The sequence below is a fragment of the Fusarium verticillioides genome, chromosome 4 (assembly GCF_000149555.1).
Source record: "Fusarium verticillioides 7600 chromosome 4, whole genome shotgun sequence".
In the NCBI taxonomy this organism is placed as follows: domain Eukaryota; kingdom Fungi; phylum Ascomycota; class Sordariomycetes; order Hypocreales; family Nectriaceae; genus Fusarium; species Fusarium verticillioides.
Window position 1 is genome coordinate 1621923 of NC_031678.1, and position 27809 is coordinate 1649731.

General features: G+C 49.5%; 9 protein-coding genes across 11 annotated transcripts; 4 read left to right on the forward strand and 5 right to left on the reverse strand.

Annotated features, from left to right (window-relative positions):
- Window positions 1-50: 50 nt before the first annotated feature.
- FVEG_04862 (hypothetical protein) lies at window positions 51-4932 on the forward strand. 2 transcript variants are annotated; one of them, XM_018892776.1, is made up of 4 exons: window positions 51-506; window positions 565-943; window positions 1016-3955; window positions 4017-4932. In XM_018892776.1, exons 2-4 carry the CDS (start codon window positions 885-887, stop codon window positions 4690-4692), a joined length of 3675 nt encoding a protein of 1224 aa, XP_018749542.1. In that variant the 5' UTR covers window positions 51-506; window positions 565-884; the 3' UTR covers window positions 4693-4932. The 2 variants fall into 2 exon arrangements, with proteins under 2 accessions (XP_018749542.1, XP_018749543.1); XM_018892777.1 differs by having other exon boundaries at window positions 51-277.
- Window positions 4933-6515: 1583 nt separating this feature from the next.
- On the forward strand, window positions 6516-9145 carry FVEG_04863 (hypothetical protein). The gene is made up of 2 exons (XM_018892778.1): window positions 6516-8217; window positions 8272-9145. The coding sequence occupies exons 1-2, from the start codon at window positions 7317-7319 to the stop codon at window positions 8634-8636; spliced, it is 1266 nt and encodes a 421-aa protein (XP_018749544.1). The 5' UTR covers window positions 6516-7316; the 3' UTR covers window positions 8637-9145.
- Window positions 9146-9608: 463 nt separating this feature from the next.
- On the forward strand, window positions 9609-12799 carry FVEG_04864 (hypothetical protein). 2 transcript variants are annotated; one of them, XM_018892780.1, is made up of 4 exons: window positions 9609-9987; window positions 10068-11451; window positions 11515-12096; window positions 12148-12799. In XM_018892780.1, the coding sequence occupies exons 1-4, from the start codon at window positions 9814-9816 to the stop codon at window positions 12486-12488; spliced, it is 2481 nt and encodes an 826-aa protein (XP_018749546.1). In that variant the 5' UTR covers window positions 9609-9813; the 3' UTR covers window positions 12489-12799. The 2 variants fall into 2 exon arrangements, with proteins under 2 accessions (XP_018749546.1, XP_018749545.1); XM_018892779.1 differs by having other exon boundaries at window positions 10068-12096.
- On the reverse strand, window positions 12490-13940 carry FVEG_04865 (hypothetical protein). The gene has a single exon (XM_018892781.1). It carries the CDS (start codon window positions 13564-13566, stop codon window positions 12814-12816), a length of 753 nt encoding a protein of 250 aa, XP_018749547.1. The 5' UTR covers window positions 13567-13940; the 3' UTR covers window positions 12490-12813.
- A 132-nt stretch (window positions 13941-14072) lies between these two features.
- On the reverse strand, window positions 14073-15845 carry FVEG_04866 (hypothetical protein). Its single transcript, XM_018892782.1, has 3 exons — window positions 15358-15845; window positions 15111-15279; window positions 14073-15058 (listed from the first exon to the last, which is right to left on the reverse strand). The coding sequence occupies exons 1-3, from the start codon at window positions 15429-15431 to the stop codon at window positions 14348-14350; spliced, it is 954 nt and encodes a 317-aa protein (XP_018749548.1). The 5' UTR covers window positions 15432-15845; the 3' UTR covers window positions 14073-14347.
- Window positions 15846-16035: 190 nt separating this feature from the next.
- Window positions 16036-17148, forward strand: FVEG_04867 (hypothetical protein). Its single transcript, XM_018892783.1, has 2 exons — window positions 16036-16512; window positions 16598-17148. Exons 1-2 carry the CDS (start codon window positions 16257-16259, stop codon window positions 16729-16731), a joined length of 390 nt encoding a protein of 129 aa, XP_018749549.1. The 5' UTR covers window positions 16036-16256; the 3' UTR covers window positions 16732-17148.
- FVEG_04868 (aminodeoxychorismate synthase) lies at window positions 16963-19980 on the reverse strand. The gene has a single exon (XM_018892784.1). The coding sequence runs from the start codon at window positions 19679-19681 to the stop codon at window positions 17186-17188; it is 2496 nt and encodes an 831-aa protein (XP_018749550.1). The 5' UTR covers window positions 19682-19980; the 3' UTR covers window positions 16963-17185.
- A 111-nt stretch (window positions 19981-20091) lies between these two features.
- FVEG_04869 (hypothetical protein) lies at window positions 20092-24839 on the reverse strand. The gene is made up of 2 exons (XM_018892785.1): window positions 24450-24839; window positions 20092-24399 (listed from the first exon to the last, which is right to left on the reverse strand). Exons 1-2 carry the CDS (start codon window positions 24613-24615, stop codon window positions 20288-20290), a joined length of 4278 nt encoding a protein of 1425 aa, XP_018749551.1. The 5' UTR covers window positions 24616-24839; the 3' UTR covers window positions 20092-20287.
- A 159-nt stretch (window positions 24840-24998) lies between these two features.
- Window positions 24999-26962, reverse strand: FVEG_04870 (hypothetical protein). The gene is made up of 2 exons (XM_018892786.1): window positions 26102-26962; window positions 24999-26037 (listed from the first exon to the last, which is right to left on the reverse strand). The coding sequence occupies exons 1-2, from the start codon at window positions 26454-26456 to the stop codon at window positions 25229-25231; spliced, it is 1164 nt and encodes a 387-aa protein (XP_018749552.1). The 5' UTR covers window positions 26457-26962; the 3' UTR covers window positions 24999-25228.
- Between the last annotated feature and the right edge of the window lie 847 nt (window positions 26963-27809).

Genomic DNA, 27809 nt, shown 5'->3' on the forward strand with positions numbered 1-27809 from the left:
ACTATAATAGTAAAGCCTGACGAAATTTTCAAGGAATCAAGGAAATTTGGGCATTGAGTTTGGATAGACGAGATGGTAAATGTGTGAGACGGAAGCTCAAGGAATTGCAAGCCAGTGTGTAATGAAAGCATGTCTAGAGTGACTGTACGTAGAGTATGGATCATACAGGGATCAACGCTCTCCAAGGGTAAGGCATCTCTATTTGTAGAGGTCTAACTATAGGAGTCAGAATTACCATGAATCAAGTAAGAGAAAATGGAGAGCTAAGAATAGGAAGGTACGCGTCGTGAGTTTCCCATTCATACCCCGCGGTCACTTCAACCTTGAGCAGCCAAACAACCTCTGCCTCCATCCACTCACCATTCTTCTTCCCCTTCCATCACCACCATGAACGGAGTATCAGCAAATACATAGGGAACTAGAATCTCGACCGTTCGAGGCCGTTTACATACATTTGCCGAGAACGGGGCATGGCCAAGCAGTTGCGACGACTGTACCTGTTCGCGGTAAATCAACTCGACCAGTTCTCTTATCATTCACTAACTCATCAATTTAATGGTGTAGGATTCGATTGATATACCACATATGGCTTGGAGAATTTTGCTCGTGAAGAAATATAGCAGGTAATCGAAGTACTCGAAGCCATTGTAGAGGGATTTCAAGACATTTCGCCTTCTTACTTGCTTGTAATTGCGCAACCTCAACCTCGTCCAACTTGCGATCGCCACCCAAGATCGAGACCACGTTCCTTAATTGGGGACTGAGATTTTCACTTGGGAACACTGTTCAATCATTTCACACTTTCAATCAGCGCATTTCCTCGAATTCCTGGAAGCTGGTCGGTTTGGTGTAAACCAAGCCAGGGCGAGGGATAGGACTCCACGATGGCCTCATGTTCACCTAAACAGGTCTCGGAGCCAGCTCGAGAAAGGGAATCTCTCAAGTTAGTTGCACTCTCTTCATATTCAAATAAGCAATTTCACGTGCATGTTTGCTTGATTACTAACAAAGTCAGGTATGGAGCATCGCTGCTCAACGATATTACAGACTCGCCCACCGAAGGCGCGCCCCCTGGCCAGCCTTCAGCCAACGGGACTGTGCCCAGCGACGAGATAAAACGACAAGAAACTCCGAGAGACACTGTGCTTGCATCTCTTGCGCAACTAGGACTCTGGAAAACAGGCACTGTCCGCGCCTTGATATCCCTGTTCGATCGTAACCACCAATATATTGTCGCCGAGACTACACAGCGATCATCTCTTGCCAAAAGCCCTATCCGGCCCAAAGACAGAAATGGAGACTTCTGGCTATATCCAGGGACATTTCCACGGCAGCTCTCGGTTTGCGGCCGGGCCCTTATGGCACAAAGCCATGACCCTTCTTCCTCTGATGAGGAACTGCCCCTCACTCTGATACCAGATCTTAAAGCTGATGCTAGACTCTGCAGTATACCGCATCCTCTATCAGAATTTGCTGCTCGATTTTATGCGGCTGTCCCTGTGCGATCACCTGCTGGCGTTGACATTGGTGTTTATTGCGTGATAGACTCCGAACCGAGAGAAGCCGAGAGTTGGACCACCAATGACACTGAGGTCCTACGAGAAATCTCCTCTAATATTATGGACTACCTTCGATCCAAGAGTGTGGGAGATGCTTATAGAAGAAGCGTTCGTATGACAAGGGGAATTGGTTCGTTTGTTGAGAAGGAGTCGTCTATGGCGGGTTGGAGAGCTCGAACGAATTCTCCAGCCTTTCACGATGATGCGGCACGGGAAGGCAATCTCAATTCTGAACAGCAGGCCCTACAGCAGTTCAGAGACATTGGCCTTCAGAAAAACTTGCCGGTTCACGTACCAGTGCAACCCAATACGACAGGAGAAACCACCACTATCAGCTCTGGGGGCTCCGGGGAGGCGAATATGACCAGTACTTCATCAAAAAGTATGTCTGTTCGAGAATCCGATGCTAATGCCAAAGAGAAGGTAATTGCCAAGATATTTTCTCGGGCAGCCAACCTCATACGAGAAGGAATAGAGATTGAAGGCGTCGTCTTCCTGGACGCTAATTTCGAGACGTCTGCTACCGATTCAATGCTTCATGAGGGCCAGTCTTCGACCGAGTCATCATCGAGTAGCGATGAGTCCAGTGATAGGATCGAGCAGGGAAAGTCTTGTGGAATTTTGGGGTTCGCTACTTCGACTTCATCAAGCATCAACTTGGATGCAGGTTCCGACATCCACACAACCATGCCAATGAAGTTGCTAGCAGCACTCTTGCGGCGGTATCCTGCTGGTAAAATCTTTAATTTCGATGAGGATGGTAGTCTCTTATCGAGTGGTTCGTCTGAGGCCGACCTTTGTACACCAATGCCGAAGGAAGAATATTTTGGTGAAGGGTCAACTGCGAAGATGTCTGGTAAAAGTCAGCGTCCTTGGTCACGATCTTTAGAAGGACCGTCAGTTTCCAAGACTTTCCCTGGTGCTCGAAGCGTGGCTTTTGTGCCTGTTTGGGATCCCAAAAGAGACCGTTGGCTGGCGGGAGGTTTCGCATATACTCGGACACCCACGCGGACATTTACTATTGAGGGTGAGTTGAGTTACCTGCGAGGGTTTGGCATGCTGGCCATGTCGGAAGCCCAAAGACTCGAGGCCATGCTTGTGAACAAGGCACAATCCGATGTGCTTGGCTCCTTATCTCACGAACTGCGCACTCCTCTTCACGGAGTCATGCTCTCAGCCGAGTTGCTGTCCGATACTCAGCTGGATGTTTTCCAGGGAAACCTACTACGAACACTTGAGACATGTGGCCGAACACTATCCGAGACCATTGATCATCTTTTATATTTCTCAAAAGTCAATCAAGCTGCAGCTCATCGAAAGAAGGAGCGCCGAGCCCGAAAACGATCCATTGTCTCAGACCCTGCCACGACAGTTCCTGCGAGTGTTTCGACCTCCGAGGTTAGGCTGGACGCCCTAATTGAGGAGGTCATGGACAGTGTTTTCGCCGGCCATGTATTCAAGGGCAATGAAGCCCACAAAGCTTGGCAAACCGCTAATCCAAGCAAGCGCGTGAACATGGAGGATGAGAATGATCTGACAGGCGGCCAGTCTGAAGATCCCGTAAAGTACGAAGTGCCGCTTGGACACGACAGCCAGGTGGCCATCTTTCTTGACATTGACCCCTACGTGCCGTATCGCTTCCACGTTGCCGCAGGAGCACTCCGCCGTGTTGTGATGAACCTCTTTGGAAATGCACTCAAGTATACACACAAGGGCACAATCACGGTTTCCCTATCTCAAAAACCCTTATCCTCGAATAACCCAAGTGGTCACAGACGCTTGGTTCGCATCTCGGTCACAGACACTGGCCAAGGAATATCTCCAGACTTTCTTCGAAACGATCTCTTCAAACCGTTCTCCCAGGAAAACCATCTTTCACACGGCACAGGGTTAGGTTTAAGTCTGGTCAAGAAGATCGTGGCATCAATGGGCGGCAAAATATCGATCGAGAGTGAAGTCAACGTCGGGACTACAGCAACCATAACATTGCCCTTATCACGATCCAAAGACTCAGACAGTTCAAATCCGGGGCAAGAGAAGAATGAAGTTGATGAAGAGACTAAGCGTCTAAAAGGACTGCGTCTGCGATTGGTTGGTTTCCCTTCTGAGGAGGAAATCAAGTCGAGAACGGGTCGGGGCATTCCCATGTCTGCCATGAAAGTAATGTGCCACCGCTGGTTGGAGATGGATGTCATCAACGAAGCTACATGTCAGGGCGTGGCTCCGGACCTTGTTCTATGCAATGAGATAGCGATTGAGGACCCGGTGCTAAGTAGCGAAGAGCTGGTTAGGTGTCCCGTGGTTGTGGTGTGCGCCAATGCCATTACGGCACATAAGCGATCTTCCGAGAGCAAAGTATCTGAGGACCAGCGAGTTTATGAATTCGTTTCTCAACCGTAAGTTTGCTTCAGGCCCATAAACCTTCAAAGATTTCATATTGCTAACTTGCAGTTTCAGCATTGGCCCACACAAACTTGCTCGAATTCTTCATATAGCATTATGTCGGTGGGGAGACTTACAAGCGTTATCGCCGGCTGCGCCAGTAGTTGAAGATGAAGAGCATTTGGATTATGCATCCGATGATGCCAAAAGATTCTCGACTGGAAGCAATACAGAAGGAGAGGCCCCTGATAATAAATCGACGCCAGGTCCAGGAGCGGCGTCACTAAAACGCCCTAGTCCCCCATCACGAGTTCCGTCCAAACGCCCTTCCCAAGCGACGCACCAACAGGGGTCAACTGCGGCGAGCGAGCCCAAGAGTTTCCTCCTTGTCGATGATAACCCCATCAACCTCTCGGTGCTGTGTGCCTACATGAAGAAGCTTAAGAGCAAGTACATCACGGCAGCAGACGGACTCGAAGCTGTGGAACGGTTCCAGGAGAGCCCAGATGAATTTAGTTGCATCTTGATGGATATCAGCATGCCACGAATGGACGGTATTGAGGCCACAAAAGAGATACGGGCCTTCGAGAACAAAGAAGGTCGGGAACCCGTTATAATTCTTGCCTTGACGGGCTTGGCATCAGCGAGTGCCCAGCAAGATGCTTATGCCTGTGGCGTTGATGTGTTTCTCTCTAAGCCTGTTAAGCTCAAGGAGCTGAGCAGTATATTGAGGGAGAGGAGTTTGGCGTAGATAGCAAGTTGACTATCGAACAAGGAAACAGAGGGCAAGAAATGCACGATGTGAACGAAGCATACGACATAGATAGACGGTCATTATTCGTTAGGCGTTTCATCGTGGGATTAAGCGCTGGGTGCAACCTGTCAAGGGTGGAATAGATTAATAGAAGACAAGAAGCTACACGTACAAGTATGTATATGTTAACACATCCGAGCGACTACCTGGTTACGAGCTCTCTTCATAAATGGACTGCATGTACCATTGGCAGTGGTGCTAAGGCGTACAAATCATGCTGCACAATGCTGGAAGATCATGCCACTCGTACATCCAGATCAACGCTTGATATTCAAGCACATGACATGCACATCAGTTTCCTTGGCTTTTACTTCACTATGGCTAAGATAAAAATAGTATTCGATTAATAAGCGTACGCCAAGAGGCAGAAAATGGATACGTGACTACATAGCTACATATGTAATCGGATGTCTCGGAGGACTCTCTTTGATGATTTGAGGCTCGGGTTTTTGGTGATGGCCGAGCGCATGTATTTAGACTTTTTTGTCGCCCTCGAAATGCCGTTGGGTCATAAGACTTGTCACTCTGGTTCCACCAAGGAGCATTATTGGCTTGAATCGTTGGTTTTTGAGATTAGCTATTGCATGTTTTGCTGATATGGGAGTCCACAGACGTGTGTGTAATATTGTCCATATTCGATACATGAGGGAACTCGTTCGTAGTATCAGGAATTTCTCAAGTGGCAGAGTCACTGCATTTCATCTCTGACTTCTGATATATCCGGGGCTTGTGGCAGTATCGACGCTACCCAAGACGGGAATCGGCAATAGTAACATGCCTTATAAGAATTTTAGCATCGACTAACTTAGCGCTCGCGGAATCTTAGTTGACTTTGCTAGGACTATGACGTAAAATGTCGGCATCGATTAGACGTGTATGGTCTCAATGCATGTGCTGTAGCCATAGATATGGTGCCTTTTGGGTGACTATGAACTTGGTAACGGATAAGCATGCAGCTTGGTTGAGAGAGCTCTGATGGGCAGAATCGAATAAGGAAGTGCCCGAGGCCTTACGCGTAAGGATAGGATGCTACGTAGGTAGGCAACTTGCCGTGTAAAGAAGTCACCGATATTAGGTCTGGGCAACAGTTTTAAAAGAGATCTTGGCATACAAGAGGCTAAGCTATACATAACCTTGAGAGTTGAGACAGATTGATGAACTCATGATAAGATGATCTTGGAGATTATGTATGATTGATTATGCGTAAACTCAAAATAAATAAGCTTTAAATCCTTTTGTCGGTGTGCTGTTGCTCATAGCCAATGTCATATTGTCTGTGACATCCGGAAGATCCGGAGGTTAAAAGTCGGAGCTCGGAAGCACGAGGCGGAGGTTTTCATCACATGAAGACGGACGGGGTTAAAACGCTACCGTACTTCCGTGGATGATATACATAATTTGCTGTTGTTCTTGGAATCGGACTTTTGCTTGACCCCAGATCATGATCGGTTGCGGCGGAATAGAGTTCGAGTCAGGGGCTGGCTTTGAGTAAAGGAGTTTCTGTTTCTATGGGCATCTGTCGAATGATGGTGGTTGATGGGCACGGGCAAACAACACCATCATCAGGTCCATGTGCGTCAGTCGAGTCAAGTCTGCCCCTGTTTGACAAGAGTCAAGACAAGAGTCGAGATTAAGTATCCTCTCACACGAGAATGATGCCATGTCCACCCCGAGGTGAGATAAGCTCCTGGACGGCCTCATCAGTTTGTTTACAATTATTTTGTCCACAGCCAACATGCCACCTTTTCTATGACTGGTCCATTAATCATACATACTCATGCTCATGGCATGTCAGCAGTGTAAAGTTGGTATTTTGCGGACGATCCATTCTAAACAAGACCCTTGTCTAGCTCGCCTCGGACTCTTCTTCTTTTTCTTTCTGCGTGCACCTGGAGCCCTGTAATTGGCTCACTGGCACCTCTAGCTCCCCCTACAAGCCGGCATCCGGCAACAGGGCGGGGGTTGCAAGCTTGGGCCCAGGGTATTCCCTGCTTGTGGCTTGTCTTAGTACTCCCGGCCGACTTAGACATGTCGTGTGCCCTCAGACTGTCATTAACTCCGGGTACAGGCAGCGAAAATACAGGCCCAAAAACCCATGAATTACCTATCATCGGTCACAGATCAGAAACTGCCAAGCTGAGTTGTTGTTCTGAGCTGAGCTGAGCTTAGGCTAGCTGAGTCTTGTCTTGTACCTACCTATGTAGCAGTCAATATCAAATATGTATTCCCCGAGCGTTCCGTCCACCCTGTCTCTTTCTCTCTCTCTCTCTCTCTCTCTGTTGCATCAAAACCCGTGTCTCCCCCAGCTACGAACTGACTTTGTTGTGTTCCCGCTTCTCTCTATTACTCAGACGGATCGCATTGCATCGCATCGTATACATTATACCCTTTTGCATCTCTTTCTTCTTGTTTGCATTGACTCGCTATACGGATATCCTGACTTACACCTTTCCCAGGCTGCCTTCCAGGTACATCTACGACCTCATCACCAGCAACAAGTCTTATACTTCATTGCCACCCTAAACTAAACTTAGTTATCTGCCGTTGAAACCTTGTTCGTCATGGGAGTCGGTTCTTTTCTTGAGCCACTCATCGTCGTGACTCTCCTCTTTGGGGGCGCCTACTTCAACAGAAGCAAGGACTACAATTTCTGGACAAACAAGTCAGGAATCGCCAGCATCAAGAGTTATAAACGCTCTGATGACTTCCCGAAGAGAGACTCGACCGATAGTCTAATGAGCGGATGGAGTGGTTCGCGATCACCGAGTCTCGACTCGAGTTCTCGGCCGACTCTACGCCGTCGCAAGCTTCAAGTGCTTGGCTATAAGCGCATTGTTTCCACACCAAACACTCACATATTTGAGGATCGACTCCTGAGCCGTCTTCTCAAGAAGTTGCCATTCTTGGTCGAGTGTTGGTACTGGTTTCTCATCTACTTTGTGTACCAGGTCGGTCGTGCTATCACTGCGTTGACTCTCGATGAGGGCACTGTCGATATCGCCCGTAGACATGCTCTCCAAATCATCCATCTCGAACAGCAGCTTCACATCTTCTGGGAGATAGACTTTCAGAAATGGTTCCTCGCTCGACCTACTCTTCTCCACTGGATAAACCGTATCTACTCTTTCATCCATATTCCTGGCACCATTACCTTTCTCGTTGTCCTCTACTACTTTACCACCACCCGACATCGTCGTTATGCCGCTGGCCGTGTGAGATCTGATACCGTGGCTGCTGGTCCTGCTCTATACGAAGCCCGTCGACGAACCATGGCCATGTGCAATCTCCTTGCTTTCGTTGTCTTCACCAGCTGGCCTTGCATGCCTCCCCGTCTTTTGAGCGATCCTGAATACAAGGGCCCTGATGCTGAGGAGGCCAAGAGCTTTGGCTTTGTCGACAGTGTTCACAGCGGTACTGGAGAGAGCAGTGTCTGGACCACCAACCGATTCTGCAACCAATATGGTAAGTGAAAGCCACAAGAACTTTGATACCATACAGGGCTAACTAGGATGGTAGCGGCCATGCCATCTCTGCATTTTGGTTACTCTCTCCTTGTCGGCCTTACCGTCGCCACTGTCCCTATTACCGGCCTGCGATCCACCTCCTGGAAGCGAATAATGATAGTTGCTGCGGGCATGTCTTACCCAGCCTTGATACTGACTGCCATTGTCGCCACAGCCAACCACTTCATCCTCGATGCCGTAGCCGGTGCTATGGTCTGCGCTATTGCATGGAACTGTAACGACTTCCTCCTCAACTTTTGCATCCTGGAGGACTACTTCCTATCCATGCTTCGCCTTCACAAGCCAGTGAACTGGACCGACCCTGAAACAGCTGTCGAGCCTCAGTTCCAGACTGGTCTCCTGGGTGAAGACGTCTAAGGCGTGTAAAAGAGCTTTCGAGAACGAGCCCCACGAATTTTCTTCCTAAATACCCGACTCCGTTAATACATTTGTTTTTTTTTTTTTTCAAGAGGGGAGCCTTTGTCTTATTTGCATAAGTCGTTTCAGCCTCTTCAAAGCATTCACAAGGTGTTCCATGTCTGAACAGGAATGAATTGTGTGGACGTAGTGTTAGGTTTGGCGACGGTGGCATGTTGCTAATTTGAAGGAGTCGGGCCATCGATGTTCTGAGCAGTGGGGGGACTCTTATTAGACCTGCACAGAAAGGGGTTCAGTATACCACGCCATGCGATATGGTAAATAAACTGAGTCCAGTAATACTACCAAAACGAATATTATACTCTGTATATCAAGTGAGACTCGCTGCCGACACATTCAAATGTACTTTTATGCCTCGAGTTGGATGCATATGAGCGTTGACGAGATACAATGAAAGTTATATTTCCTAGGGCCACTCAAGTTAGACGAATCTCAACTGAAACTCGACGTCAACTTCTAGTGAGAAACAAAACCTCGTAGAGTGTGTCCTAAACTTATAGTGCCATCCATGATCCTCGGCAAGGATCATGATAATGAGACTGGCTACGGGGTTGGGCTTCCTCATAGTATCTTCACATCGGTGGCCTCTAGTAAAATCGTATGTATAGCCAGCCTAGTCATTGACGTGGTTCAGGCTGATTTACGTATTTACAGTACGCGGTCACTAAAGTAGTTCAAAGCCATTCCATGCCTCATGCTCGTGACGACGCAAGCTGAACTTCACCTCCCACCAATAAACTGCTGTCATGGTACCTTTCTGGTAAGCCTTATGAGCACGGGTACATGTGTCTCTGCCAAAACTGCGCTATCTGACAGCAGATACAGCCACGAGTTCAGGTACCTCTGCTAAGATGGGGCGGGGAGCTTCTGTGGCGGGGCACGTCGTCATCTGTGGTCCGTTTGGGCAAGAGACAAACAGCTGCCTTTGGCTTGCTTGCGTCTACTCACATGCCACTATTCTTCACCTTTCTTTTTTATCACAACCATTTATATACCTTACCGTTACTTTATACTCAAAATCTGGCTGTGACTTTGAACAACAAAACAAGCCCGAGGACAAACGCTATTCAAGACGGAAGCTGCTGAGAGCGACAGATCTACCCACTACTCCCTTCCCATGTCGCAGCAGGATTCTGGGGCAGCTGATGCCCCGCCACAGCAGCCCTCGCGACGATCTGCGTCACCCTCAAACAGTTTCTATGCGCTGAGCGATGATGAGGAGGGCGAGTACAACACTATTAGAAATGCCGAGACTGGAAGAGGTGTGAAGCTTCTCTTTTCCAAGAGCAAGGTAAGTAACATCCGAGCCTAGTCCAAGTTCTGCGCAAGAGGTTGCGCTACAGAGTGACGGACGACATCTGACAATCGCAGGTTTATGTTCACCCAACACCCTCCTCAAAGGACAACATCCCTGGATATATCGCTCTTCTCCAGCAACGAGGCCATCACGAAGAGCGCCCTACTTCCTCCGCTTCCAATGAATCAACGTCGATCGCCTCCTCGGATCTACTTCTTGCTTGGATTCCCGAATCTGCCCTTGGAGATTCCGCCAGCATCTACGTCAAGGTTGACCTTTGCGATGGAGACTCGCCCCCGAAACAGTCTTACCTTGTCCCTCCCCCGCCGACCGTCACTAGCCATGTTGGATCTGTCGGTGGATATGCGTTTGCGATTCCCGTGAGCGCCGTCTATTCGCTCCTTGTTCGGCCTCCCAGCCTTGGCTGGTGGTATGGATCCGTCATCATCAACTCCCGTGCGGGCGACAGCTTTCCTGCCCTTTTCTTCCATGACAATGAGTGCCAAAGCACGATCCTTCAAAAGAAGAAGATTGCGCGTGATACATTTGATCCTTTTGGAGAATCAGGACAGATGTTCTGGGGTGGCGATGAGGTTGTGAAGTGGCTACGTCGTTACGTCAAGATTGAGCGATCTGGTGCTGAACCTAGCATTTACTTGATCGAGCCATCAAAGGAGGACAGCGAAGCATTCGGTCACAAACTCACTTCCAGCCCATCGCAAATTGGTCGTCAGGATAGCAATGTGGGAGTACAGCGCGGCGCTGCTGCAGGACCGTCAAATCGAGATGCAGAGATGGATCCTTTCGTCAAGTTGATCAAGGAAACTGGATGGAATATTATGGAGAAATTCAGCAAAGTAACCACCTTTACGCGGAGAGCGGCTCAAGATATTGTCGAGAACCCCAACTTACCGCCACAAGTAAGGCGGCTCTTGAGAAATCCTGAAGTTCAGACTCTTCAAGACGAGTTTGACAGCGCCAGAATCTATCTCGCTCGCTGGGCTATGGGCATCCAGGAGCAGAGCGACCGCGATCGGAGACAGAGGATATGGTCTGCTAATGACGTTATGGAGCTCGAGGATACCGATGTTGGCGAGTTTGAGCTTCTCGAAGGAGCCAGCAACCTTTCACTTGAGGAACGCCGAAAGACTGTGACAATGGAGGAGTGGAATACTTTCTTTGATCCCCAAACTGGTCGATTATCGATCACTATTGATGAGGTAAAGGAGCGTGTTTTTCACGGAGGTCTTGACCCTGAGGACGGTGTTCGAAAGGAAGCATGGCTTTTCCTTCTTGGCGTCTATGAGTGGTACAGCACTGCTGATGAGAGAAAGGCGCAAATTGCCTCACTACGTGACCAGTACTACAAGCTCAAGCTTTCGTGGTGGGAGAGACTCGAAGGTGATGGAGGTGAGGGCGACACTGGAGAGTGGTGGCGCGAGCAAAAGGGACGAATCGGTAAGTTGCTCCCCATCTCTCAGCCCTTGTCTCCCGAGGAGCATACTAACAGTTTGTCTACAGAAAAGGATGTCCACAGAACGGATCGCAATGTGTCCATTTTTATGGGCGAGGATATCCCCCACCCTGACCCAAGCTCACCTTTTGCTGAAGTCGGCACCAACGTCCACCTTGAGCAGATGAAGGAGATGCTCCTGACTTACAACGAGTACAATAAGGATCTAGGCTATGTTCAGGGTATGTCAGATCTATTGGCACCAATCTACGCTGTGATTCAGGACGATGCCGTTGCATTCTGGGGTTTCCAGAAGTTCATGGAGCGCATGGAACGCAACTTTCTGCGTGATCAGTCTGGCATGCGCAACCAGCTTCTGACTCTGGACCAACTGGTTCAGTTCATGGACCCAGCACTTTGGAGCCATCTACAAAAGGCGGACAGCACCAACTTTTTCTTCTTCTTCCGCATGATACTTGTTTGGTATAAGCGGGAATTTGCTTGGCTTGACGTTCTTCGATTATGGGAGGGATTGTGGACTGATTATATGAGTGCGAACTTCCATCTCTTTATTGCCCTAGCGATTCTTGAGAGACACCGAGATGTTATTATGGAGCATTTGCAACATTTCGATGAGGTGCTCAAATATGGTGAGTAATTTTGGTCACCAAACACACTGATCATATGCTAATAGTACATAGTCAACGAACTTTCCAACACAATCGACCTTGAGGCGACTCTGATCCGGGCAGAAACCCTCTTCAAAAGGTTCCAGCGACTTGTTGATGCTGTCGACAAGAAACAGAACTTCCCGGCTCCTCGGTTCAACCAGAAGGAACCCTCAAAATCCTCTGAGCAGACCGAATCAGGGCCATCCAAGGGTGGTAAGGCATCTGGCAAGGGCAAAGCTGCTGAGCCAGCGGCGCCTCCGCCCCAGCCAAAGACGATTACCCCTGAGTTGCGCAAACTGTTAAGCAAGGAGGTAGAAGTGCTCCCTAGGAAAACGGTTGCGCAAAAGGGCGATGGCATGCCAAACAAATGAGTATCTGAGAACAAGTAGTTGAGGTTCTATTGATTAACGTCTACTGCATGTATTTTTATGTTTTGGGGATTTATTGGTTTCAGTAATTTCTGGCAAGGAGTTCATGGTATGACGGTAAGTTAGCAATGTTCTGATATATATAAGAAGCCCTTTGCTACCACCGGGTCTGAATACACAAGATGCATATCACGATTCCTTGGTGCGGGACATAACATCAAGTAAACAAAAGTGCTTGTTACCAGGTAAAAACGCCGGTCTATCCTCTCAAAGAACGTAAACGCCAGACATCCAACGTATGCTTCACTTCTTATTACAAGAAGGGGCTTTATCTGTATCCCCTCGGTCCGCTGGGCAAGCCTCCTCTCCTCAACCCAGCGTTACCGCCGCCACCTGCTTGATCATACATTCCGCCTGGCGCAAATCGGTCTTCATAACCGCCGCCGCCGCCACCACCTCCTCCATTATTTCCACCGGGAGGATTGAAAGGTCCTTGACTTCCAGCCTGAGGACTCGTTGTTCTAGATCCTCCTCCCCAAAGCCTCTGTCGTAATCTATCTTGCGCAGATCCTCCGCCTCCGCCTCCCGAAGCACCACCAGGTGGCACGCTGGCCGTTTCGGGCCTACCGAATTGACCGCTCGTGCTCTGGTAGCTACCCGCGCGCTGCTGACTTGGCAGTGGTCGCCTATTAATATCACCACCGCCGCCTCCAGGTTGCAGCGATGCGGGTGTTCGTCCACCTCCAGCCCGAAGGCTCTGAGGCGCTTGTTGTTGTGGCTGTTGGGGTCCGTTGTCCCATAGACTACTCAGACCGCCGTGTTGCTGACCTGGAGCGCCGGGGCGCTGGCCGGCTTGTGGTGTCATGACGGGCTGTATGGGTTGTTGGGCTGGTGCCTTGGGATCCACGGGCAGCCATGGGGGGAATGGGCGCCCCTTTTCTGTGTAGTAGCCACGAAGAACGCGGCAGACGTGAGTGTCGTCTTCGGAGTCGCCGTCTTGTTCGCTGGAGAGAAGATTCTGGCGGAGGGAGGAGATTTGAGAAGATGTCTTCTGGACGAGGTTTGAGTACCAAGACGCCATGATGTGTTATGTCAAAGTGTTTCTTTTGTAGCTAATATGTTCGTAGAGTGTCTCATCGATGATTATTCGAGCGGGATGAAGTTGCGCCTATTGCGCGATGGGCTTGCTTGATGTAGGTTGAGGAGTCGGTATCGAACCTCAGAGTATGACTTGAGCTGTAATTGAAGGTCTGAGGGGTGAGCGCAATGCTCTGTTGCTATCGCAGTTGATTAGGTGGTGCAGCCAGCTGCTGTCGTGATAAATCAGGAGTATAAGAGAGGTACTGTCAGTGTCAAAAAGGTCAGAGATGGCCTCTTTGAAGGGCGGAGGAGGAAATGGGAGGTGAAGCAGTGACGTTTAGAATGGAAGTGGAAGTGGGCTGGGGGAGTTTCATAGGTGCCTGAACTAAAATGCACTGTAGATTTGGGCGGGGCAATTGTAGAACTCGGCAGTGGAGCAAGGCCTAACTATAGTCTAAGCTTTTGTCTCAACAGAGCCTCTCTCACAAGAGACAAGACCCAAACAAGCATTAGTTAAAAAGAGAATGGTTTCAAATGGAACGCTTCAAGTAACAACAAATTCGTATAAAAACATTGGCAGCCTATTTTGGTATCTATACCTTGCCAAAAATCAAATCAGCTCAGCAAGAATGAAGCATATTGCGACGTGATATTCTCTGATAAGAAGGTACACATTGATGTACGCTTTTTTTTCCCCACCCTTCGTAAACCCCCTTTCTTCATCTTTCTTAGTAGAGAATGCCAACTCCTCAAACGCCGAAGCTTGATTTTGAGACCGTCAATTACCATGTGAGATCGTTGGTGAGCAACAGCTTCTCCTTCTCCTCCTGTCTGGGCTTCTTGTTCTTCATCTTGATAGCTCGTCCACGCTTTCGCTTGGCGCCAGACTTCTCGGTCTCGGACTCTTCGCTGTCATCATCATCATCATCCTCTTCGTCCTCCTCCTCGTTTTCGCTCTCGAGCCAGTCCTCAAGGTCGCCGAGCTCCTCGTCGCTCTCCTCAATATCGGAAACATACTCAACCTGGTTCTCCAGGTTGTCGTCTTCCTCCTCGCTCCATTCAACCTCCTCGCCGTTCTCGTCAAGGCCCTTGTCCAGGTCCTTGTCACGTTGGCCCTCGCCGTCGCGCTCCATGGCATTGAGAACCTTCTTCCAGATAGACTCACTGACATTGAGGGGCTGGTCGCCGTAAGCACCCTGTCGAAGACGCTCAATGAGCTCGCGCTCAATAGTTCGTTCCAGCTTGGCGGCAGCCTCAGCCTTGCGCTCACGGGCCTGCTCACGGTGTCTGATCTTAGGGGCCATTTTGGGGACAAGCTTTTCACCCAACCGCTCCTCCTCGGCGGCAATGCGACGCATGCGAGTTTGAACCTGTGTCAAGCGGGTGAGACGTTGCTTGCACTTGTGAACGAGGAAATTAGGCCAGTATATAAGCTTCTCGTCTATCATGGACAATGCCTTGGAGTAATTGCTGGGTAGTTTGTAACGTTGCCACTGTGACCATGATTAGCAGCTTGTCGCCTCGTATGACAACCTGAGAACTTACAAGTTTGCTTGGGAGATGGGCCCTTTCTGGGGTTTTGATCAACAAGTACAATCGGTTTTGATGCTCCCTGACTGTAGCGTATCTCGAGTTCGCGAGAGGACATGACTGACGGTTACAGAGACCTGTAACATTGTGCTCATTTCGGCAGAATGTTTGGGCTTTGTTGGTTCTGGACAGAAGTTAGCCTATCATCTTATATCAAGCCTCACCGAGTGACCAAGGCCGAGTAGAGGAAGCAGCAACTAACTTAATCTTGAACGCGCAAAATTGTTGACCGATAATTTGCCACACAATTTCATCACTATTTCCACTGAAGCTCATCTTGAGAACGGAATAGCTTGTCCTGGTGTTGGTTGTGGTGTTGTGTCTTGTCTTGTCCAGGTCTCCAACCAGACGGAAGGCGACAACGGTTCGGGGTGCGAAGCTAGTAGCACCGCGTAGACAGCGCGACTATGATAGCTAATAGCAGTGATAGCTGATTGGGGAATTGCTGGCGAGCTTGTAGATGGTCGTGTCGTGTCGAGAAGTGAGAATATAGAGAAAGCGACAGCAAAATGTGGATGAGAGACAGGCCGATGAGACTAATTCTCGTGTCGCCGCACAGAACAAGAGCTATTTAAGCTCTGTGGATAACCTGGCCTCGTCCTGGTCCCGAATCTCTTCGTTGATTAGGAGGTTGTGATATGTGGTTTACGATTGCGATGATCGAGGTAGAGAGAGATCTTGGAGTTTTTGGATTTTTTTTACTAGACTGCGCTATCAGATAAGCCGCGACCCACTCACCAGTGTAGCCCACTAACAGCATTCATAACAGCCACTTACAGCGTTCCATTTTCAATGCCCACTTGCGCACGGGAAATAGTACTTCCGAATGGCTGGCATCGGACCTGGGAAACGAATACGTACCTGATTGACAAGTTGGGATAGCATCATCTTGGAACTTGGCCTACTGTAGCCGCGTAACACAGACAACGTCAACGAACTTCTTTTCCCGTCGCGTCCAACACAACCTGTCGCTTCGCCGCTTACGGCTCGATATTTTCTCTATACTCGATAAACTTTCCTTCATCTCCCCACGGGGAGCCTACCTCGCCGACATCGCCGCATAACTCGTCCTCTCAAGCTCCATAAACACCATCGCCCAAGATGCCGACCGCCGGCCTCAAGACCATCATCGCCCTCTCCTTCGTCCTCGCCGTCGGATTCCTCCTCGTTATTCTCTCCTGCGCTCTGTGGAAGGTGTATTATCCTCTCCTCGTCGTTGCCACCTATGTCATTGCGCCTATTCCCAACTGGATCTGCGGACACTGCGCCAACCCCGATGACTTCGTGGAGAGCTCTGGCGCTGCGGTTCTAGACTTGGGACGCTTCTTTACAGGTTTCTTTGTTGTTATGGGAATTGGTAAGTCCTGCTCAGCCGGCGCAACGCTGCTGGTGCCAATGAGATGATTCCCCTTACCGAACTCACGTGGCTGACTGTTGCATAGCTCTCCCTGTCGTTCTCGCTCACTCCGGCCTCATCGAGGTGCAAGCCATGGTCATGGCCATAATCGGCGGTCTATTGATCTACGGAACCATTGTCAGTTTCGGCATGTTTTTCCACGAGGAGCAAGATTTCTAAATTCGCGCGCAATACGGAGTCGCATAAACCAGAAACAATCAGAGTCACCGAGCCAAGGATGGATACGGAATGTTGCGTTTCAGGAAGAGGGGGATAATCGCTAGTATAAAGCCTGTATAACGCGTGTATGATCACAGAGAACAAAGGAGTCACATAGGCATTCAGTGGGGTCCTAACATCAGTCTCGGCTATTCGCAAGGAGAATAAATACTTGGGCTTCAGAACGGCAAAGGGAGGTTATAGTCGGTCGTCAAAGATATCCTTATTTACGAGGAATATATCATATCATCTTCTACTATGTTCCGGATGTTGCGGTCCTATCCCATCCGTCTATGTTGTTGAATTCCAAACCAAAAAACTCCGACGATGTGTACGTTGAGGTATCATGTCCAAAGTCAAACGCTGCGCCTGTCCCTCCATCTAATCCAATCTGGCCTCTTCACCGAGATCCAAGTTATGCCGCGTCTCTAAACACACCCATAGGACCGGCAAGTTTGGTGAACATCTCGTCCCTCTCACCTTCAAGGGTGCTCAGGATTGTTACCGCACCTCCGGCTCCAATTCTCCAAACTTCCCTGGGCTCTGTCTCGCCCTCTTCAGCTGGAGCCGTCTCATCGTCCCATCTGAACATGGTTCGGATTGTGACACTCCAGTCTCCTGCACCTGCGACATCCATATATCCTACAACACCAGAGTAGAGACTTCGCTCGTGTTGGCCCTCGATGATCTGTAGAAGCTCGCAGCTGCGCTTTTTCGGCGCCCCTGTCATACTTCCAGGAGGTAACGCCGCGGCAAGGGCATCCAAACCGGTATAAGGGCAGTGAGAGTCAAAGCTGCTTCGGCGAGCGCCATGAGGCTTGTTTCCATTGCGGCCTGGGAGTTGCCCATTGACCACAGTGATCATCTGGAAGACCGTGGCATATTCTTCTACCTTCATGAGATCAGGAACTGTGACATGGCCAACGCCACAGACACCATGTAAATCATGCCGGACCAGATCGACAATCATGAGGTTCTCAGCAACTTCCTTGGGTACATGAAGGATCTTCTCGGCCTGTGCGAGGGTTGACATAGCCTCCGATTTGCGAACTGTTCCCTTCATGGGTCTCATTGAGCAGAGTCCGTTGGTGTCGTATCGAAGGAAACGCTCAGGGGAGCAACTCAACATCGTAGCGCCACCAAGACGGATGAAAGACCCAAAGGGCGCTGGCTGCCGCTGCCTCAAGGTCTGATATATGGCCCATGGGCTTCTCTCATTGTTTCTTGAACGAGGTCTTGCCATTGTCGTTTGCGATGTGAGGCAAAGTTCGTAAGACTCACCTGCTGCAATGAAATCCTGGCAAACACGAACTTGCTCCTCATACCTGTCTGGCTGTGGTGTTGTGATATTGATTTCCTTGTTATGGGCACGGTCTCCAATGACATTCCCATTGATTCCGTTTCTCATCTTGGTAGCATTCCAATAGTCGGACTGTTGAATTCTTTCCGCTATCTTATCCAGCCATACATCGTTTGATCCTCGCGCCTTCAGGTTTTGAACATATGCAACGCCAGCTCTGTGATCCAGAACAATGCTTTTCGTTACCCAAGCTAGACAAATGTCTGGTCTCTTGTGGCCCCGATCTTCCGGGACCATTTTCTTCTCAAGGCCGTGTAGCCCCATCTCATAGGTGATGAATCCCATGAAACCACCCTTGAAAGCTGAAGTTGAACGGTCGGATCCAGGAGGATGGCTTCGCGTCTCCCAGAAGTCTGAGATGACCTCCCAGACGTTGATTGTGCCGTTTTTGAGGCTTATCATCTCCGTTTTGTCCTTCCCGTCTGTACTCGGGAGCCGCACCGTGACATAGTCATCGCAAACGTTGTACTCGAACCGCAGCGCATCGTCAACTTGGAGAGCCACAATGCTGTTCAATGCTAGTGCATCTCCGTTCTTAGAACTCGACGAGTCAAGTATAATGGTCTCTCCCTTTGCCAACCCCAGCATCTCAACAAGTTCTGGCACGCCAGCCCCCTGAGGCAGTGTGATTGTGCGATGTGTGTATTCAGATCCCTTCGCAAAGCTTCTCAGCGAAGTTTCTGATGAGCTTGAGGTCAACCACAAATCGCCCAAATGTTCCTTATGCGCAGCTGCAGACTCCAGGTGATTCGGCGGCGAGAGAGTCTGAATCTCTAGTAAGGGTCCCTTTACTCGTCGTCCATGGTATTTGTTCCATTGCAGCGCAGCCTGAAACCAGTTGATGAGGACTCCCTGGGCATTCTTCTCTGTGCAAACAGACTCGGGATGGTACTGGAGTCCCCAGAATGGCTTCTTGTTGTGTCTCACTCCTTGGAGGATCTGTTCCCTTCGCCCGTCGTCTCTAATTTCTGTTGCCCATGCCAATGGTGAAAACTCTGAAGTCGGCTTCCACCGATTCTCTTCTGCCCAGTCATCGCTGTACTGGCCAATATCAACACAGAGACTATGGTACAGAGTAGCCTTGAAGGGGGGTACTCGGCAGAAAATGTCTTGTCCGTGATGGTCAATTTCTCTCACCATTCCATGAAGACCCCTCTTGAGTCTTCTCACTGACCCGCCATGCGCAGCAAGTAAACTCTGAAATCCAAGACAAATACCCAAAACTGGCAGTTGAAGATGTTCAGGGAGATCCCAGAGAAGATTGAACGCCCCAACGTCTTCTGGATTAAGCGGCGATCCAGGGCCAGGGCCGCAAACTACGGCGTCGAATTGAGCAAGATTGTTGATAAACTCTTGCTCTGTCCATTTTGCGGGTGCATCGTCGTCGTCGCTGACTCTATCAACCACTGAGAGGTCGATTCTTATGACGAAGATATCAGCGCCAAGAAGGGTTCGGAGCAGCGAGACGATGTTGTTAGTAAACGAGTCATAGGCATCGATAAAAAGAATCCGCTTCGGCGCTCCAACCGAGGGCTCTGAGCCTGTAGTCATAGTCCAGAATTATCACAAAAGTAGTAGGAGAGTCTGATTGAGGGAGAATGGTCCAGATTGAAGCCTGGGTCAGAAGATGAACAAATTCCGATAAGCTTCGTCTTCGGCGTCCGATATAAAAATCCAAAATCTTTGCCGCTACAAGCCGGAGCTGACTCGGGATATGAGCCGTTGAGTTAAGTGATAGAGCCAGCCACACTGCACGGCACATGCGGACGTTGATTATCAGGTGATCGGACAATCCAGAGAGTAAAGAGTACATCAAAGTTTGAATCGTTGATGTGAAATTTGGGGCATTTTCTCGTTATTCAATGTCTCGATACAAGACTAAAAAGTGGCGACAATGAATCGGATGCATGGAAAGGGTGCTTACTTCTAGAACGTCAAGATACGGTGCTACTGCAGGGTAATCATCAACAACCATCTACTCCAGCATGTGAATTTACAGGGGCAACTTCATATCAAAGGTTATTGACCGCTTTCTTTGCTATTCGCTAAATATCTACATCGCGTCGTAGCACAAATCTCCATTATTTAATGACGCCAACGTATAAAGCCACAGATCCCTACCACCATCGCCATCAGAATCCCTCCTCATTCTCTCAATTAGCGATCTCTCGTCATCAATAGACAAGGTTGTCTCGCATGCCAGATCCTTCTCTCCTTAACTCCGAGAGCCGCGTCCATCATCGTTTGGGACTCAGATCTCGCTCTTGTCGGTTCACTTCTGGGCTCATCCCAAACCTGTACCTCTTCTACTGATGCTGAAATTTCAAACTCTCCACGGCATAGCACTGTCATGCCTACTGAAATCTCGGCACTTCCGTGCCCCTTTAACACAGGGATGAGCTGCTGTAGAGTACCGTTCCAAGCAAGCTTCCGTGTAAACTCCAGCCCAACATTTGCAGGCCGATGGCGAAGTGCCGGGAGAATTCTCACCAGAGGATGGATCTTCTGAGCTGTCCGGTTCGTGAGGCGTACCCTAAGTTGCATAAACTCATCGACGTATGCTACATCCTTTTCAGCTGCATTTCCATCCTTATCTTCGACCGAGATATCAATGTCAACCTCGTCAACCTTGATTGCTTCGATCATTCTCGAGGTCAGTCGTATGCTTCTCAGATCGATCGAGCCACTCCTTTTAGGTAGTGACGTCGTCTTCCACGTAGCTCTGAGACAGCTTAGAACCCTCTCTCGATACCAAAACGCTTCTCGATTCGCTCGCTCCATTTCAGGTGAAATCTTGCTGGCGCTAACCACAAATTGCCGATTTCGCGAGGGGTTGAGGGTTGGTATTGTGGCATGAGGATCCTCAAGATACACTCTTTTGACTGGAAGAATGACACGGCTCGTATTTCCAGGCAAGATATCTTCCTGCACAGAAATGCCATCGTTGCTCTCCAGTTGCACTACCATCTGGCTGGGCCAGGCGTTGCGAAGATCCACAGACAAGAGACAGTACTCATCAGGTTTGGCAGTAAAGGAACTGCCTAAGCGATCCCACAGGGGCTGAGGAATCTCTCCATGCACGGGTAGGGCATCGATTCGAGCAAGCTCAACACTAGCATTCACCGTCACGGTAAGATCCAGAGAAACCTGTCGTGTGTAGAACTGATCAGGCATCTCTTCTTGCGGGCATCCCAGATGAGTGTAGTCGACCTGGATCGTAGCCGCTGTGAGTCCGGGCTTACCAAGAATCTCAAAGTCAAAGGTAGCCTCTCCGTTAGGTGCAATATGACGAGTCTGTTGGCTGTTGGGAAGTCGCAGCGCCTGCTTCTTCATCAGCGCAAGCTCGTACTCATAGAGCTCAGAGGGTGTCGCATCTCTGTTATTGATTGCAGTCTGAAGCGGTTCCTGTGTGGAGTCCTTAAAGGAGAAGAGCATAAAATCGACTGGCGTGGATGCAAGATTCTGTAGCGTCACTGAAAACACCTGCCTCTCACCCTCCAGGATCATGATGGAGGACTGCGCAAGCGTTGTGGACTTGACAATTACCAGGGGTTGTGCTTGAATAGCAGTGAGACTCAAGCTTTCAGCCTCGAGCTTTGGGGCAAACGGCTTAACATCTGTGACCGCTTCCTCGAGTGCAGCCAAACCTTTGGCCTTGACCTTGACTTCCTGCTTTGGCGTCCAAGGCATGGAGAAAACAGGGAATCGTCGCTCACGGCATCCTCGGACCTTGATAATAGCACCTGTGACCTTGACAGTTCCAGCTTCCTTTGCCCTTCCCCTTAATCGGATCACCTGCGTTCGGTATGGTCCGACCACAGTGGCCTCCTTGACAGCATCGAACTGCACGCCCTCGGTAGCCAGGTGAACAGATTCAACATCCACTTCGATATCATAAGGGTTCTGTAGTGTGATCTTGAATGTAGCGTATTCATCAGCCACAAGAGTCTGGTTTACCAACTCGTCTGGTTTCTTTAGGAATGGGTTGTAGATGAAAGGGTCAAGATCTTGGGATGCACGACTAGCGGTAGCACCAGGAAGGATACTCTTGGAATGAGCTACTGGCGTTTTGCTGTTGAGTGACGGTTCAAGCTTGATACCTCGAACAAAGAATTCATCCCAGTACTCAGCTGCTATGTCATTGTAGCCCAGCCTCTGTACGAGATTTGCGGTCCTCGATATGCCAGTAGCTAATCGAACTTGCTCGTCTCGGGTGATCATAGGTGAGGCGTCCTCTCTCCTAGGCCCTGGAGCAACACCGGAACCGGCTGTTCGCAACAGATCACTCGAGAATCGCAAAACACCATCGAAATCTGGAAGTGCTTCAGAGAAGTTGATGCAAGCCCTTAGAATGTTGAGCTTGACATCTGGAAATCCGAAAAAGCGCGCCGCAGACTGGCCGCGTATCCTAGCAATCACAGCTTCGTCTGAGTCATCAACATCTTCGTTGTTCTTAGCACCCGCCTTTCTTGTCAAATCAAACCCAACAATGCCGTAAGATTTGCAGAGAAGGGTCATCAGAGCTTCTATGCCCTGTTCAACGTCACATTCTCCAATCTCTAGAGCCATGGAGCCACTGCTTGATCCACCTCCTCCTGAGGTCAACGACATCAGTCCGGCAGCAGGATGAATACCCATGTCTGCAGCACCTCGAGTTCGCGCCTCGACAAGACCACCGATAAGGACAGACACCAGCTCCCGAATCACCATGGCCTTCTTTCGGTGAAGTCCCAAGGGTCCCAGAACAGTTGCTATGCCGCTCAGAACTGACGCTCGGTCAACAGTTGTAAGAAGTTCGGAAGCGCCCGCAGGGAAAGCCTTGAAGAGCATCGCTCCGATCTGTTGTCTGGAGGGTGTTACACCAAACCGTGGAGGTGCAACATATGGCTGCTCGGGGACAATCCCCGTAGCAATCATGGCTAGAGATTCTCGGTTTAGGTAACCGTTACATAGGTGAAGAGCTGAGTATATCTTGGAAAATCGAATGAAGGCCTCAGACATGGGTAATGGAGGGAGGCTGTCCGATGATACTCTGGAGTATAACGCTATTATACGTTCCAGAAGCTCCGGTAGCAGCCACTGGAGATTTCTAAGATGTTTTGGTTGATCCGGGTCTTCAGGAGTCGGGTCTGGCGTTTGCTTGTGCGTTGGCTTATCCGGGAATTGGATCAGTACTGTAGGTACATGGAACTCGATGTTGGACCAGCCAAGGAGGAACAGGTTAACCAAGATCAGTTCCAATGCTTTTCCATGCCATAGATGATCATTTACAGATCGCGCAGCCATAGCACCATCGCTGAGCTCTTTAATCGAATCCGTCCATCGTCCAGCCTGAAGAAACATGGAACCAACGACAACCGCTGCTCGGCCTTTGGTTCTTAGCCTCCAGCGGTCATTCACACCACCCGAACCAAAGCCCTGCGTTGAAATCCTATCGCGACTAGCTGACCGGGAGCTTTCTGTAGTCTCTTGCGGTGCAGGTTGTGGGTCCGGTGTTGATCGATCACTAGCTGGCGGGCTCTGACTATCCGTGGTGATGGGTGGATTCGATAAGCTGCTCTTTGGAGGTGTCGATGACAACCCTGGCGTTGAACTGCTCGAATGAAGTCCTGGACGGGCGTTGGCTGGCATAGACATGCGGGCCTGTGTCTTGTCCATAATACCGCCCGCTGAGTTAGAGCGCACGGAATGTCGTGAAGAGATACTCGAGCCTCTCCTAAGGAGCCCATTCAACCCTCCTTCGCCACCCCAGGAACCACCATTAGTATGTTTTGAAGTAGACGAATAAGGCACTGGGGAGTCGATGTTGGTCATGGCCTCGAAGGATTTGGCCAAGGTTGTCATCTCAGCTAGGAGAAGCGAAGAGATGTCGCACATAACAGTCCTTAGCGTAGTCACAGTGCAGTTCTCGAGAGGAGGAATATCGACAAGGCCCTCGGGCATTGGAATCTCGGTATCGTGAGGGTTGGCATAATCGAACAGTAGGACTTGGTGTACCAGAGCCTTGGGGTACATGTCGCGCAGGTCTTCTAGCTCCTGGTATAAAGCTCTAATGTTCTTCTCAGTCGTCGTCGGGCCTGTACCGTTTATCGACTGTCGCTTGTTGAAGCTCTTTTGGTGTAGTTCGGTGCCATCTGCCAGAGCTATTATAGCAAGGGGCTCTCGGTATAAGTCGAAGGGCGTCAGGGCGAGGTGGGAGGGAGGAGGAACGTGAGTAACAAGGTTGTATATTATGGCGCCGTCTGGGTATGCCAGAGGCGAGAACATGTCTGCGCAAGCTATGTTAGCGCCATCTTGAGCAGTCGAGAGCATCCCTTACTCCTATTAGGTCGGCCATCAGCGCTGATGTCGCGGAGGTGAACAACATGTTCCCTGTTGAGTCGCTCGACGAAGGAGGCGAATCGGTCTGCTTTGATCTGGCCCAGAGGTAAAAGAAGTGTCTTCACCCTCGCAGGAGCGACGGGGGCTAAAGGATCCAAGCTCATCCTAGCATCTGGTGTTTTCTCAACATGTCCGCCAGCGCAACGTGGTTGGTGTTTTAGTCGGTGACGTCCTTTGGAGGCGTCGCAGGGTTCTTCGTCTGGTATAAGGTGATGTTGATTACAGTCGCATCGTTGTATCAGCGTCGCCTCTTTGAGTTGTTGAGCTGAGCTTCCAAAGCTGAAGGTCGCTTTTAATCGCCGGATCTTGGAGCTCAGTATCGTACACCTGTCGCATGCGGCTAGGAGCAGCAGTGCCGTATGAGGTAGCGTACCCTTACATGGGTGGCCGGATCAGGTGGAGCCTCAAGGACCGGAGTCGACTTTTTGCGAACCGATGACAATAATGCAGAGCATGCCAGTCACTTAAAGTCCACGTCAACACTTTACTTGTTATTGTTTTATTTTATGGCTGATGAGGATGTTCACAAAGGGGTATCAATTCTTTTATGGTCAGCACTGAAACCATATGCTATCCCAAAAGCCTAGCCCACTAAGAATCTCCTATACTCCTGGGGTATCGCGGTGTTGGCCTCAAGCACCCTATCCAACTTTTGCCGAAATACAACTAACATATAAATGCTTAATACTGTTACAATGGACATTTACGTCATCCTGTTCAACCAACCGATGATGGCGGCCCTTGGGGACTTTGATCTGATGGCTTCCTCTCCCTTGCCTCGGCTTGCAGCTCACTCTCAAAGGTATCAACAGACAAACTCGCTTCTACGAAATCTTCAAGCTCTTCTGTAACAGTTTTGAGCTTCTCCTTTACTGCGACAGCAGCTTCGTGGCCGACAATGTGTCGTGCTGGGGGATTTTCATGTCCACCGATCGCTGAAAGAGCATGAACGGTCTCCATGACTAGTTTATCTGCTGCACCGGGCGGTAACTTGGGGTAGCGATGCAAAATCTCACCAGGCGCTGCATCTGGTTCGAGGGAAGTACTGGCGGGGGACATGGGTGAAGGTCCGTAGCTAGCTGGTGATTGGGGGTATGGTAGAGCTGTATCTGGATGAGTGTTGAGAACGTTGGCGAGTATGTCGCGAATGCTCGGAGCTGTTTCTGAGTATTGATCATACGCAGCCATTTGCGGCGCAAAGGTGAGACGGTTAGTCAAGGAAAGAATCTCCTTGTTTGGCTGTACAACGGTAACCTTGATGTTGAAGGGCGCAATCTCGTACGCAAGTGAATCGCAGAAGCCTTCGAGGGCCCATGTCGCTGCCGTGTATATCGACATGCCTGGTGTGCCAATGTGCCCGCCGGTACTGGTTAGAACAATTATATGCCCTGTGTGCTGAGACCGTAGCTGAGGGAGAGCAGCTCTTATAAAGTTGACCTGGGAGAAGAAGACGGACTCGAACTGGTCGCGAACGAGATTTTGTGTGAATGGAGTTGTCGATAGTTCCTCTACAGTGCCCACGACAGCTTAAAAGTGATAGAGTCAGCAAGATGCGTCACCCTGAGCCCAAGAATGCAGCCCCCAACATACCATCGGATTTACAGCATAGCAGGATATCGATCCGCCCAAAGACCTGCACAGCTTCGGCGACAGCAGCTCCACAGCTTCCCATGGCAGCCCCATCGCATCGGATGCCTCGTATGCGATCCTTCCATCCCTCACGGTCCTTTCTGGAGCTCTTACACTCATTCACGAGCTCGCGAAACTCGGCGCTGCGATCCTCATGATCGATCTCGTAGGGCGGTAAACATGCGACAACGTAGTCGCCATGTGATAGCAGTAGCCGGATGAGTCGGACGGACAGGGGGGAGAGAGCTGAAGTGAGGAGCCATGTCCGCGGCGAATTGTGCGTGGCTGTGGAAGGGTTGGAGTCAGCGTCGGCCATTATAATGGCTTGTACATGATTTGATAGTGTTTTTGGTTGCGCCCCGAGCAGTCAGTGGCAATTATGGCTTTTTCCTGGCTCTTTTCAATGTCTTTGATTATGTAACCCAGAGGCACAATCTCCAAAAAAAAAAAAAAAAAAAGTTGCCAACCTCAGCAAAGAGGAATTGGTCGCAATTGATGGATTATGCCAAGGTATGAAAATAGAGTGAAATGCGGGAGAAGTAGAAAAGTGTGGAGTCGTAAGGCAAGGTAAGGCAAGGTAAGGTAAGGTAAGGTAAGGTAGAGCTTAGGTAGCTGAGCTTCCCTTGGACAAATTACATCATTGGGGATGGAGATCAATGGGAGAGCGTATTGAACCAAAACACGCAACTTTGAACGCCTGATCCTTGACAAGCTCGAAAATTACGAGACAGAAACAGAAAAGACGAGAAGCTAAAGAGATTAATGGCCTTTTTATATGAGAGGAAAACAAGACGAAAGAGGAATACGCCGAAGGAGCTGAATGCCAGGGATGGAAAAGCTAAAGTTAAAAGACAAAGTAAAATAAATCAAAGATCGATAGCTAACAGCGTATATGACCAAAAAAAGAAATCTGGGGACTTACGAAATGAGGGGTTCGGTATTGAGTGACTGTTGTGTCGTGGGGTAACGGTAAATGCCATGTCGTGAGCGCTGCGCGTTGGTGTTGGCCGTTGTGGCCCCAGCATGATTATCGTATAAGTCAGTCAAATTGACTGATATAACAGAATGAATGATTTGTTTTGCGATAAGACAAAAAAAAAAACGTTGTTTCTGTTTGTCAATATCTCTATCCTCTCTCAAGCCGTGATAGTCTTTCTTCTGCTGGACATGAACTAGAACCTTTCAGGCGAAGAGCTTTTTAGGAAAACGCCCAGAAGCCGTATAACCTAAAACCTCAGCATTGGCGAATAGTAGGATCCAAGGTTAATGCAGTGGATATGATTTCGAATCTCCCAAGAGTCAGTTCTCGACCGCCATTAACCCGTGTAAGTCAAAGAGCGGACCCCAACCAAATTCGATCAACCTGAAGTGAAGACTAAGAGATGCAGCTACCATGCACCCAGGGTCTCGATATGGCCGATTGGATGATCAAGAAATCGGTCAGCACTTTTGCCGACGCAAGCTGCACTCGTGTGGAGTTTGGTGAACAAAAGAGCTTGGGGTTGTCGAGTGTTGGTCGCTATGGGCGCGAAGGATTCATATAAGCAGTAAGAGTAAGTAGTAGTAGTAGTAGTAGTAGTAGTAGTAGTAGTAGTAGTCGTGGTGGTGGTGGTGGTGGCTTTAGTGTTTTGAGGCCATGGGCAAGGGCATGAATGAACAACGCATATAT

Bases quoted from the DNA above. Each gene is read 5' to 3' on its own strand.
- FVEG_04862 (XM_018892776.1), top strand. From the start codon at position 885: ATGGCCTCATGTTCACCTAAACAGGTCTCGGAGCCAGCTCGAGAAAGG. The intron at 944-1,015 runs GTTAGTTGCACT...TAACAAAGTCAG, and splicing joins CGAGAAAGGGAATCTCTCAA to GTATGGAGCATCGCTGCTCA. The intron at 3,956-4,016 runs GTAAGTTTGCTT...TTGCAGTTTCAG, and splicing joins TATGAATTCGTTTCTCAACC to CATTGGCCCACACAAACTTG.
- FVEG_04863 (XM_018892778.1), top strand. From the start codon at position 7,317: ATGGGAGTCGGTTCTTTTCTTGAGCCACTCATCGTCGTGACTCTCCTC. The intron at 8,218-8,271 runs GTAAGTGAAAGC...CTAGGATGGTAG, and splicing joins CCGATTCTGCAACCAATATG to CGGCCATGCCATCTCTGCAT.
- FVEG_04864 (XM_018892779.1), top strand. From the start codon at position 9,814: ATGTCGCAGCAGGATTCTGGGGCAGCTGATGCCCCGCCACAGCAGCCC. The intron at 9,988-10,067 runs GTAAGTAACATC...TGACAATCGCAG, and splicing joins TTCTCTTTTCCAAGAGCAAG to GTTTATGTTCACCCAACACC. The intron at 12,097-12,147 runs GTGAGTAATTTT...AATAGTACATAG, and splicing joins CGATGAGGTGCTCAAATATG to TCAACGAACTTTCCAACACA.
- FVEG_04865 (XM_018892781.1), bottom strand. From the start codon at position 13,566: ATGGCGTCTTGGTACTCAAACCTCGTCCAGAAGACATCTTCTCAAATC.
- FVEG_04866 (XM_018892782.1), bottom strand. From the start codon at position 15,431: ATGAGCTTCAGTGGAAATAGTGATGAAATTGTGTGGCAAATTATCGGT. The intron at 15,280-15,357 runs GTTAGTTGCTGC...ACTTCTGTCCAG, and splicing joins TTTTGCGCGTTCAAGATTAA to AACCAACAAAGCCCAAACAT. The intron at 15,059-15,110 runs GTAAGTTCTCAG...TCATGGTCACAG, and splicing joins CCCATCTCCCAAGCAAACTT to TGGCAACGTTACAAACTACC.
- FVEG_04867 (XM_018892783.1), top strand. From the start codon at position 16,257: ATGCCGACCGCCGGCCTCAAGACCATCATCGCCCTCTCCTTCGTCCTC. The intron at 16,513-16,597 runs GTAAGTCCTGCT...ACTGTTGCATAG, and splicing joins CTTTGTTGTTATGGGAATTG to CTCTCCCTGTCGTTCTCGCT.
- FVEG_04868 (XM_018892784.1), bottom strand. From the start codon at position 19,681: ATGACTACAGGCTCAGAGCCCTCGGTTGGAGCGCCGAAGCGGATTCTT.
- FVEG_04869 (XM_018892785.1), bottom strand. From the start codon at position 24,615: ATGAGCTTGGATCCTTTAGCCCCCGTCGCTCCTGCGAGGGTGAAGACA. The intron at 24,400-24,449 runs GTAAGGGATGCT...TAGCTTGCGCAG, and splicing joins TGATGGCCGACCTAATAGGA to ACATGTTCTCGCCTCTGGCA.
- FVEG_04870 (XM_018892786.1), bottom strand. From the start codon at position 26,456: ATGGCCGACGCTGACTCCAACCCTTCCACAGCCACGCACAATTCGCCG. The intron at 26,038-26,101 runs GTATGTTGGGGG...ATCACTTTTAAG, and splicing joins GCTATGCTGTAAATCCGATG to CTGTCGTGGGCACTGTAGAG.